The sequence below is a fragment of the Scardinius erythrophthalmus genome (genome assembly GCF_964197995.2).
Source record: "Scardinius erythrophthalmus genome assembly, chromosome: 10".
NCBI classification, from domain to species: Eukaryota; Metazoa; Chordata; class Actinopteri; order Cypriniformes; family Leuciscidae; genus Scardinius; species Scardinius erythrophthalmus.
In genome coordinates, this window is record NC_138230.1 from 45412540 (window position 1) to 45425072 (window position 12533).

The 12533-nt window shown below is 40.6% G+C and overlaps 1 protein-coding gene across 2 annotated transcripts; it reads right to left on the minus strand.

The window, feature by feature from the left end:
- Positions 1–6508: 6508 nt before the first annotated feature.
- c19h1orf216 (chromosome 19 C1orf216 homolog) lies at positions 6509–9228 on the minus strand. Of its 2 annotated transcripts, none has more exons than XM_081376931.1 (2): positions 9134–9228; positions 6509–8319 (listed from the first exon to the last, which is right to left on the minus strand). In XM_081376931.1, the coding sequence occupies exon 2, from the start codon at positions 8289–8291 to the stop codon at positions 7398–7400; it is 894 nt and encodes a 297-aa protein (XP_081233057.1). In that variant the 5' UTR covers positions 8292–8319; positions 9134–9228; the 3' UTR covers positions 6509–7397. The 2 variants fall into 2 exon arrangements, with proteins under 2 accessions (XP_081233057.1, XP_081233056.1); XM_081376930.1 differs by lacking the exon at positions 9134–9228 and adding an exon at positions 9006–9089 and having other exon boundaries at positions 7163–8319.
- Positions 9229–12533: the final 3305 nt, after the last annotated feature.

Genomic DNA, 12533 nt, shown 5'->3' on the forward strand with positions numbered 1-12533 from the left:
GGCAGAGAGAGAGAGAACGAGAGAGAGAGAGAGAGAACCCGATGGGGACAAAATCCAGGAATCTTGACAGCATCACAAAAGCTCGGAGCTCTGCTGGTTGTTCACTCTGTTTTCCCCCTTCAACTTCTCTCTCTGTCTCTGACTCCCCCACCCTTCTGCCAACCCACATCTTTCTCCAGCTCTCTCTCTCTCTCGCCCTCCCTCACTTCCTCCAGTTCCCCCTTTATCGCAAGCACACACAGGAATCGCCTCCGGGGCCCGGCGCTCTGACTGCTAATACACTCTCACACACACTGTGACATACATCATGCACCACGTTCCCCGCATCTATTATCTGTTCTGTAAATCTGTACACCTCTCTCTCTCTCTCTCTCTCGCTCTCTTTATTTTAGGCACCACCAGCCTGGTTCTCGTCTGCATCTGGTTGGTGTCTAGTAGTTGTTGGCTCAACTCGTTCCCTCTCATACACAAGCTATAATTGAGGCCTCTGGCTGTTTGAAGGATTATTCCGAGTTTGGAATAGCTGGCATTTCATTTTCATGTAGTTCGAACTCATTAGCAAGTATCGAAATTTTTTGTTTCCTATCATTTGAGATGTGAAAAAAGAAAGAAAAAGGCAGAGGTTCTGCTGCGTCCAGATAAAACGAAGGGTTTATTCTCGCTCTATTGTCCTGATTCTGAGATCCGGTCTTCAGCCAGAGACGGGCTCCAGAGGGACTCGTCTGAGTTCGGGGATTACGGACTCGTCGCCCAGGGGTAGTTTGTTAAGAGCAGGGCGTGTTTTGAACTCAGATTAAGAATATATGTGTGTGGTGCGTGAGGGGGGCAGACAGAGCAAATTAATAGTATTCATGGTTTTTGTGTCAATCAGTGGAAGAAAAAGTTGAAAACGCTGAGTGTGTGTGTGTGTGTGGTTGGCGATCACACATCTACTGCAACAATAGTACTACTTATTTTTAGCTAATATGAAGAAACCACAACTGGTATCTTTTTCAATTTCACAATCATATATTTACAGTATTTAACTGTTAATTTAAGTAATTTCATGTTTTACAATTTAGAGTTTTTTACCATTAAAACTATACAGATTTTTTTTTTTAAGTATATTCTATGTTTGTAAATTATGCCATTGAACACTTTGGAGATCTACTGATTTAGATATCAATAGGCTTCTTTATATTTTTTAGCTATACTGGAATCTATTTTCATATTGTTAGTATAAGATTTATTAGCCATTCTGAGATGTCAAGTGAAAAAGTAACTGTAACTTCAGTAAAATGAAATACCTGAAACTATAACTATCCCAAAGATACTAGTGTGTATTTCAGTTTACTGAAGTCACAATTACTTTTTTTACTTGTCATATTAATCAGAATTTTAATGTTCACATAAAAGTCCCGCTGTGGTGAAAATCAAGTTTTTACTGTAGTTTATGTGTCTATGTGGTGTTTTTAATCCGCTTTAAGTCAATCCATGTGTAAGTTCATAAGTCGACAGCATTGCTGAGTATTTCCTCCTTAAAACTGCAGTGAACCAAAGACAGTCTCAAAAACACGCTTTGAAATCGCTGGTGTTTCTGACGTCACAAACTACCTTGTAACCAATCAGGTCAACGTGTGATCGTCAACCAGTGGATCTCTGAGCTGAGGGAGTGAGTGGAGGCGGGGCTCATTTGCATATTCATAGAAAATATACTTCCAAGAGTATGTTGCTTTCAAGCTATAGAGCTGGTAAGTCCCGCCCCCTCCGCTAACCCCGCTGGACCTCTAGGTTGAAAAATCGTCAATGCAAGTGAATGGGAGAAAATAATTATTTTCTGGTCCCGTTTGAATTTTGCCATGAATGTGAACATATGTTGTCTGTGAATTTTTAATATAATTTTTCGTGTAAAGAATGCTACAATTTAGCGGGTAGAAGTTTGATATGGTTAGACTTTGTGTGAGAGCACTTTGTGGACTACAACTCTTCGCTGCTTTCGACGCGTTTGAAACGTCAACACCACTCGCACACGGACACTAGCTCACGGATCCCGCTAAACACGGCTGTGTCTTTGGTGCACTTCACCGCCTTCTTTCAGGGAGAGGACAAAACCGTTGAGGTTGGCGAAAACCACGGGTAAGTCAACTTTATGGGGTGACGTCACATAGGCGACATGTAGTCTTTCTCGTTATGTCTTTTCCACAACTGCTAGCCGAAGAATCATACCATATACTGTCAAACTCGTAACATGAAAAATTATATAAAAAAATTCACAGACAACATATGTTCACATTCATGGCACAATTCAAACGGGACCAGAAAATAATTATTTTCTCCCATTCACTTGCATTGACGATTTTTCAACCTAGAGGTCCACTTGGGGTTTTACGAAGGGGGCGGGACTTACCAGCTCTATTTTAAGGCACACACATTTAAATATGTTATTTTGGTGATAGGGATCAAATGATGGGGACAAGGGAACTTTATAGAATGTTGTTTACTTGTCATGTATTATTAGTCAGAATGGCTACTTTAATGTTCAATTAAAAATATGAATAGATTGGTCCTATATTGGAATAGGCTACACACTCGTGTCTAAGATTTAACTAATCAAACTGGAATACCAGCAACAATTGAAAAACAGATGAAAGTGAAAAGAGCAGATACAGGTCAGCAAACATTTGCAATTGAATAGTTACTTGTTACTATTGAGACAGCAAAAGAATCGGTAATGAAGTGAAACTGCGATAGATAACAGTTTAAAGAAGAAAAAAAATGTTGAAACGACTTGCAACACACTGTAATATATTCATGTCGTCACGCTTTATCTAGTTAAAGCTTTGATTCTGACCAAACATGAGGGAAATGCGGTCAGACGCGATGCGAGAGTGTTCAACGTAGCAATTTCCACATTTGCATTCTTGAAGAAAAACGCAAAGCCTGTGCCACCGTCATCGCTTTCTCGGTTTAATCTGCAATTTCACGGTGCTGAGAGCGAGCCGGGTTGAACGCATTGTTCTGTCCTGTCGTCGTTTAGCGGCGCTTTGCTTTTGTAAAGTGGCAGAGGGTTTTCACAAGGACCTGGTCACGAGAGGGACTACTTCATCTGAAGGGGTGAAAAAGAGCAAGCTAAATGGAAGTGACAGCCTCTGAGAACATTCCTACCGGCAGCTGTGAGGATTTGACATGGCGAGCTCCCCCACCTCATCGGCCCGTGACCCCCGTGCCAGGCACACGCACCTGCCGCTCTGAGGCGCACTCTCCCCGGCGGAGAGATTAACGCGGGGCGTGGTGTGGTCGGGCCTGCCTCAATGGAGGCCTGTGAAAACCCCCTTATGCGTGAAAGAGACCCCATTCAGACGCCTTTGTTCAACACATTTTTATGGGACAACATCGGCCATTATGAGGTGTCGAGATTTACATGGGACTCCATAGAAGGGTATAATCCTTTCAAGCAGCAAACGAATAAAAGTTTAAACCCTCTGTTTTCATATTTATTAGCTGGTTAATGCAGACGAGCAGCTGATCCCACTCAAACCAACAGGCTTCAGATATCATGGGCTCTACAGCCTACTATTAAACAACCAAAATATATCCATCCACCATCCATCCATCCATCTATGTATCCATCCATCTATTATTAATCTATGTATCCATCCATCTATCTATCTATCTATCTATCTATCTATCTATCTATCTATCTATCTATCTATCTATCTATCTATCTATCTATCTATCTATCTATCTATCTATCTATCTATCATCCATTCGTCTATCTATCTATCTATCTATCTATCTATCTATCTATCTATCTATCTATCTATCTATCTATCTATCTATCTATCTATCATCAATCCATTCGTCTATCTATCTATCTATCTATCTATCTATCTATCTATCTATCTATCTATCTATCTATCTATCTATCTATCTATCTATCTATCTATCTATCTATCTATCTATCTATCTATCATCCATTCGTCTATCTATCTATCTATCATCCATTCGTCTATCTATCTATCTATCATCCATTCGTCTATCTATCTATCTATCTATCTATCTATCTATCTATCTATCTATCTATCTATCTATCTATCTATCTATCTATCTATCTATCTATCTATCTATCTATCTATCTATCTATCTATCTATCTATCTATCATGTACCCCAAGGCTGTCAACATCCCTGACTCTCTGCGACCCCCTTCTCTGTCCGAGCGGATTGTTTCCACGCCAGTTGAGAGCTATAGGCCACTTCACTGTCACACTACATCACAAAGAGGGAAGGATGAGGGGAGAGGTAAGAAAAAGAGTTTAAAATCTTTGAGGGCACACATGAGAAGGGACATGGTTACCAACATCGATGCCTGTTCACATGACTGTGACTGATATTGCCCCCTCGTGTTGAGGAATGATTAATGCATCCACACGGTTTTTACCTTGAACAGTTTCCTTGGGAATTGTAATGTTGGAAATAATTTTATTCTGGAATTGTGCAGCAAAAAACAACTTTAAAAGCCTTCAACTGTTCACGTTTTAACAAGTGGCCTACAAATATGAAATATGTAATAAAATTGTAATACTAGCCTATAATAACCCCAGTAGAAGTTAGAATGAGTACAAATAAATAATAATTAGATAGATAGATAGATAGATAGATAGATAGATAGATAGATAGATAGATCCTTCAAAACATCTGTATGAACATGCATCTTATTTAATATTCTAAATATGTTGGAAATATTTCAATTCAGCTCATGAGAGAGCGGTGATGCATGGGCTGTAGTTTTGTGTATGGTGTCACAACGGTTATAGTTTCTAACTAACGCAAGTACGTCTGTCACATTTCCTTTTATTTTGGGGAAAACCGGCGCTCAGCACCAGAGAAACACGCGTTTCATCCCGAAACTCACTTCATCTCCTCGGGTGGAGAAGATCTGCTCACCGATGCCGTTATTCGCGCCCAGCGGGGACCTTCTCACTCAGCAGTCTGTCCCACTGCCTACATTATACAGTGTGGCTTTAATTACATATATTATTTAATTTTTTTTTGGATGTTTTTCTGGGTGAAGACACACCGAGTCACGTCAAAAAAACACTGCTGAACTTGCAGGATCAACAACCCACCCATTTCCCTCCCAGGCTTGTCCTTAATAAAAGCATGAGAGCTTATTTTAGTATCTGTACACCGCAACGATAAGGGACGTACAGTTTCTTCTAACACAGATTAGTTTTATGTTAGACTTATTGAACCTGTCGTCATTAAGGCTCTTAAACCCCCAAATAAAAGTCAACGCAAGAACGACGTGTCTTTAAGAGATGCTTTTAAAATAGGCCTACAGCTTTATATTTCAACAGAGCTTTCAAGTAGCCTAATCACTAAACTTACAAATCACTAAATCTACAAGTTAAGTGTGGTCAGACGCGACCGTTCACCTGAAGAGGTTAATATGGCAATACGCCTCTCAAACGCTACCTGACAGTTCATAGATAAAACGTGAGTAGGCTATACTCCCATTCACTTTATAATAATTATTCACTTTATTATATTTAAAAACGTCTTTTAAATAGTTGACGGTTGGAATGGGCGCCAAAAATTGCGATGCGCGCGAAAAACCTCAACAGACTCAACTGACTGACTATTCGTTTAAAAAGCCACCGCTGTTAATGAACTATTAAAACACTATGCTAAACTGGTATGCTATTCCTCCACTCCGTGCTGAGATGAGCTGTTAGCCTATTTGTTAAACGAGAAATGTTATCCCTTGTAAAACACTCGCTTTTTGTATTCTCGCAGAACACTCCGAGACGAAAACGCTTCCAAAGACGTGTAATTTGCACTTTTGATAGTGTGTGACTGAGCCAGAGACGACAAACCAAATCATTAAACATGTTAATTCTTCTGTACATTCTCACAGGAGTGTGATAAGCGCGGAAGGTTAGTCGCATCAACTCCCCACATTGGGTGAGAAACCCTGGATTATCCCTCATTTCGCCCCGGGCTTTTGGCTGCCGAGTCGGGCTGGACCTGCAGGCCGAGCCGCTGCTCACCGATCGGACCAGGTGTCCAAATCCCTCAGGGACACGAACCAGTAACTCTCACCCTGAAGCTCTGAGCTCTCGCTTTGACTGTGGATTATAGGACAAACACTGGTATCTCCATGAACACACACACACACACACACACACACACACACACACACACACACGCACAGAAAGGCCAGACGCTCACAGCCCCGGGCCACAAGATTAGAGCCACTTTGACTTAAAACTCTCACCCAACACTATTTCTGTGTGATAAGGAGGCACAATTGAACACTGTGTGGTTCTTAAAGAAAGCACTGTCATTAAAGGTCAAGGTCTTGAACAAATAATGTTGAAACAATACCAAGACTTAGAGCACAATATTGCTAAATATTGTTGACGTCAGCACTAAATTGTCTGAGTTTGAATGGCGTAACCCTCCAGTAGCCTACTGTTTTTATTTCAATTAAATTATTGAACTAGCCTTTTATTTAATTTTTTTTTTATGGTAGCCTACTTAATTATGCAGTAGCTATAATTAATGTATTCACTTTTTGAGCATAGATTGAATTAAATTAAATGTTCAACTTAAACGGTCATCAATCTTGAATGCTTTGGAGCAACAGACTTCAGTTTGGTCTCTTTTTAAAGACACGTTCATGAAAAATATATTTTCCAAAACACATTTTTATCAAAGCCGTAAATCTAAAAAAAAAAACAAGCTGTGTTTCAAATTTGAGGTTGATATCTCAAAAAATGAGCTTTCAGTGAGAATGTGCGCAGTACCAACCGCTTCCACTAGAGGAAATCGTCTCTGATTAATTTCCAATCATGTCATATTTCCAATCAAATATGAAAGCACTTTCATACAAAGTTTCATATCATTCCAAAGAAGTATAAAAATTCGCAAAAAAAGAAAAGAAATACTACGTAATTTTTTTGGGTCAAAACCGGCCGTTAAACTTGTGTTTTTACCCTAAGGAAAAATTTCAACCTGATCTGACTCTTAAAGCTATTTTAATTGGCCAATACAGACATTTGTTTAGTCAGAATTTAAATTTTAATAAAAATAAAATAAAATCTTTTCCACATGATGTGCATTTTTCTGGTGACACTCACAACTGTGCATTTCACAAAATAACACAATGTGTCTTAATTGTTAAATATAATTTATTTTATAACACACATACATACAGTATCTATATATCATCAGTAAGCATGTGCACACAGCTAAAGGTGATGTTCTGGAGGAGTTCTGATAGTGACGAGAGCCGAGAGGAACATTAGGGCAGAATAGTTCAGAGACCCCGGAGGAAAACGGACTCAGAAAGAAAGAGATGCAAAGATAACTCTCCACATGATGATAGTCATCAGCTGGCCTCATGATGTGTGTGTTATTGTGCGGCGCTGGCGCTCATGCGCAGAAGCTCTTTTCTGTGTGTGAGGATGACGTCGAAGCTGGACTGGAGCCGGTTCTGCTGCTCCTGGACCCGGTTCTGTAAGGTTCTGAGCCAGCGGATGAGTGCCAGGCGCCGGTACATGATCAGCTGGACCTGGTGCTTCTCCATCTCCTGCGCTTTAAACCTCTCCCGCTCCTGAAGAGTCCAAACCGCCTCCATGAGATCCGGAATCTCGGAACACGGATCCGAGTCGGAGTCCAACGACCCGTTTTCAACCAGATCAATGCTCTCTCGGCGCTCCGTCTTGGTCTGGTTTTTCACAGTCGCATTCCCATTTTCTAGTGCCGGACGTTCCCGGCAAATTTGGTCCCATATTGAATTGGGTCCCCCTATATCCGCGCTCTCCACGCTGAGTCGGGAAGAGCTTTCAGACCTGTAGCTGAACTCAAACTCTTCATCGCTGTTAGCCCACCACTCCTCCTCTTCATCCTCATCCTCCACTTTCTCACTCTCTCCCTGCTCCTTCTCCTCATCCGTCTCTCTCCTCATCTCTTCATCGATCTTGTGTTCCTCGGCTCCGTCGGGAGGAACTCTGCCGCCCGTGTCGTCTCCGCTCTCGATCTCGGGAAGAGGCTCTAACGGACTCCAGCACGGGAGACGGGACAGCGGCGAGAGAGGACCGGATCCGTAAAACGACGGGTCACGACCCAAGGCTCTCGGACGCACCTGATTGCGGTTCTCATCTCCCGTTATCGGATCGTCGTCCTGACCCAGGAAGTTAAAGTTCCCATCTTTCTCGCATCTCTTCTGACTGTTGCTTAACGCCGACGGTCCGACCGGCGCTTGACCTCCGAACACCGGGTTCATGTCCCGATCCTGCTGGAGCATTTTCAGCCTCGCTTGAGATTCGCTTGCTCTGGGAAAAGAGGAGAGAGAGAAAAAGAGAGTGATTTGACAAAAGACTCCGACCGCAAGTGATGCATTAATATATGTCGGCAGTGAATATACTTTCAGACAAAACGGAGCAGGCCACGAACACACAGCAAATAATATCTGTGGCTGAAATCCCGAATGCATGAAATATTCAGTGATGCAATTCCACGCCGTGTTTCCCATTTCGGTGACATGAAATATTCAGATGTCCTCTCGCAGATATAGTCCACTAATAACTCCTGTCAATCACTGTGCGCGTGCATGTGCTGCTGCTGAAGAACAGCAACCTGCGAGTCAGGGTCGCGCGCCTCAGGCGCAATAATGTAATGACTGAGGACATAAAATCTGCAATAGTCCAATTCCGCCGCAGGAACAGGGCTGGAAATTAGCGCTAACCTGAGAGTCAGTATATTTAACACGCCAGCTGTAATTTACTTGACGACGCGCGCCATTCGAGAGGAACTGAAGCGTCGCGTTAAAATAAACGCGCAAGATGATGAAGGAAATGACCGGATATTAAACCACGAAAGCTCGACTAGCTGCATATAACGAGCAAAAACGCAGATTTGGATCATCAGCAAAACACAGGCAATAGCAAAAGCCCAGAAACACCATCGATGAGCAGAACTGATATAAAAAAGGTTTGATTACGTAAGAGCGCGATCTCACCCCATCATACACCGCGCGCGTCCTCTGAGGGAATAAACATCGCGGACATTATATTATATGCAGCTGTTACATAAATCCCTGATTGGCAACAACATTTGAATATCAGTTATTATAAGGCATTGTCTTACGGTTTGTTGTCCGTGTTTCGTCCGCGAATAAGAGACAGTGTCCTCCCTGTTTCCCCTCCTCTCCTGCGATGCTGATCTCTCTCTCTCTCTCTCTCTCTCTCTCTCTCCCCATGCACTGCAGCGGAACACTGGACTGTGACTCACTTCCTAAACTGGGAAGGGACCGCATAACTGGAAAGGGACCGCATAACTGGAAACCACTGAAATGAGTGGAAAATAGTGTAAGAAATCTTCCTCAAGCAAAGCTTGTTTATAAAATTAGCGAGTAAGCGGATAAACTAAAGTTTATCTATCTATCTCTCTCACACACACACACACACACACACACACACACACACACACACACACACACACACACACACACACACACACAGAGAGAGAGTGTATATAGTGCCTAAAACGAACTTAAAAAAAAAAAAAGTAGGCTACTGGCCATAAATATTTTTTTTTACCAGAAATAAAACGTTTTTTGTTGTTGTAAAAACAAGCAGTAATGACAGCAGCATTTTATATACCAGTGAAAACTTCAGAACAATTCTCTATTCCAATTTTGACACTACAGCTAAAACTACTTGTCTAACTAATATCAATTTATTGTTGTTTTTCTTCGTCTTTTGTCGTTTGATTAACGTTAAACACAGACGGCAGCAGGATTATTAGGCTGCTGTCTCTTTAAGAGCGAATGCACAGGTCTAATACACTGATACACATGCGTTTACTCTCTCAACTGTTTACATTCACTTTAAGACACAACAGATATTCATGCATTGTTAGAATTCATAAAAATGTTACTGTCAACTGGCGACTGACACCGTTTCAATGTATTCGTGTGTTTCATTGTTAATTTTGTTTTATTATATGTTTTATTTGAAACTACAGTTGAGGGTTAGCTAAGTGTGAGAGCCTGAGAGGGTCAACAAACACAGGGTTTCAGGTACAGTGCAAACCCTAACGCTCAAAATAATTAATTGGTTTGAGTAGGACAAACTTAAATTAAACTAATTAGTTCAGTCAAATTAACTTTGAGTATTTAGCACTTTCTTTTTCTTTCAAGTTCACAGAACTGATATATTTTAAGTAAACTGAACTGTTTCATTGTTTTGAGTTTTATGAAATGATTTATTTTAATTTAAACAAACTTAAGTTTAACTGAAACGGCTGGGATGTCTATTTCCCAGCATGCTTTGCCGATGGCACTTGAATGGGAGAATAAATGCTAAAATTAAGTGTAATATAATGTTTTTTTTTTGTGTGCAAGATTAATGTTAAGTGGGAGATTGAGTATTGATTAATGTTATGTTATGCTAATTTAGTGGTGCATGCTGCTTGATTTGAGAGCAAATAAAATCTTTTTTAAATGTTACACTCTTGCAGCAAGTGCTGTATAACATACTATTGTTAGTATGGTAACATATTAGTATGTTAGCAAATTAGCTTGTTAAAACTATAAGTTAATACTGATGAAGTGTTCACATTGAGATTACATGAAGGTTTTAAGTTAAATGTATGAAATAGTGTACTCTGATTTTAATTGATCTTAACTTGAAATGTTTAAGTACAAACTTAAAATCTGCCAGTTCTGCTTACTTAAACTTTGAATTTCAAATCGATTGCCTTACATTTTTTGAGTTCTGCTAACTTATTCGGGTTTACAGTGTAAACAAAACTAGCCCAACAGCCAATCAAAAGCAGCCCAAAACTAGACCCAGCCCAAATATTAAAACGTATAATATGCCAAATACATATTTTACAGTCACTATACAAGTTACTCGATTAAATTTTAAAATCACTATATAGCAGTACCACAAAACACATTTAGCACAAAAAAAAACTCAATACAAGGATTTCAAGTAAAAAAAAAAACCTTTAATTATCATCAGACCGCAAGCCCAATTTTGCGGGAAAAACGTGGAAAACCTGAGTGTCGTGAGATTTTTCCAGAAAGTGACTGACACTTAGTTTTTAAAAACATTACCCCCTGAAAGTCATATAAAAAATCATCATCAGACAACGAGATTAGGACAGCCACAAGCATGTTTATGTCCCTTAAAGGTGCAGTGTGTAATTGTTAGCGGCATCTAGTGGTGAGGTTGCGAATTGCACCCCGACAGGAAGTGACGTCATCGTCTGTAGCCATTTTCAGTTTCTTTACAAAGATAAATTAAGAAATTAGGTTTACTTAATTATTCAGTAAAACGATGTTATTGCGAATATTATTGTTACCTGTTCATCATTGTGTCAGTGTTTTATCCGCTGACTTTAGCTCGCTTCTTATCACGAAGAACAACAGCGACGAAACGCGTTTGTCCGCTCAGGGCCACCGTAGACACATGTGGATGTAAGCGGACCCGCGGTGTGTGAAGAGAGAACTGCTCATTCTAAGCTAATAAACACATAACGCTTCATTATGTGAGGTCTTTACACACCACTGAAAACAGGTTTCGCATTTCTGTCAACAGATCCTCCTAATATTACACACTGCACCTTTAATGTTCCTGCTGCAGGTTTGTTGTTGTGGGTGTACGATGGTTATCATGAGGCATGTGTGACTGTTCTGGGCTCTCGCACATCAGACAGACTCAGTGAGCGCATTCCCCCCCGATCCCATGACAAGCGACAGAAAAGATCTTCTCTCTCTGTCCAACAACATCCCCATTCAAGTGTGGCAGCTCCAGGCTGTCTGCAGTCTCTCCCCCTCACATCTCCCCATAACAGCCCGAACACATGAAAAATACATCAAATAAAGAGCGCGCCCGCGGCCTCGTCACATGGAGAACCATCCACATCAAGCAAACAATCCCGGGAAGAGCGGGAGCGAGCGAGGAGGAGCGGGAACATGACATTACAGGACTTTTTTGGGGCTTCCATCAGAGATCTCACTTGTCAAACAATATCTTTATATTCGTTCAAATTTTAAAAAAGATAAAAAATAAAATAAAAAATGGTAAAAGATACTATGACAAAGATATCGCTTTCTTATTCAAACTGATTTTTTTCCCTCATGAATATATGATTGATCTAAAGAATGGAAGCTGTATCAAATACTTGGTTATTAATGAGCAATATTACACTCATAGCCATACGAAACGGCTCTATATCAGACGGGCTGCAGAGTTGAAAAGATTGTATTATCAATAAAATTAAACGCTAATTTCACATACAGCGTCTTTCAATAACTCAAGCGCTTCTCATAAATATGGCTGTTTTCCAGGACTTACATTTCAGAAAGTCAAATTCAAGCATTTTAAGCACCTTGTACGTGATATCCGAACCACAAAGCGCTTAAAAAAAACACAGTTGGTGCCTTAAACACAGCCATGTTCATGAAAAGGTCCTTGGAGTCGCTTCGTAAAGTCACATTAGAGGTTTGGAGGATGTTGATAGCACTGAATAAGATAAT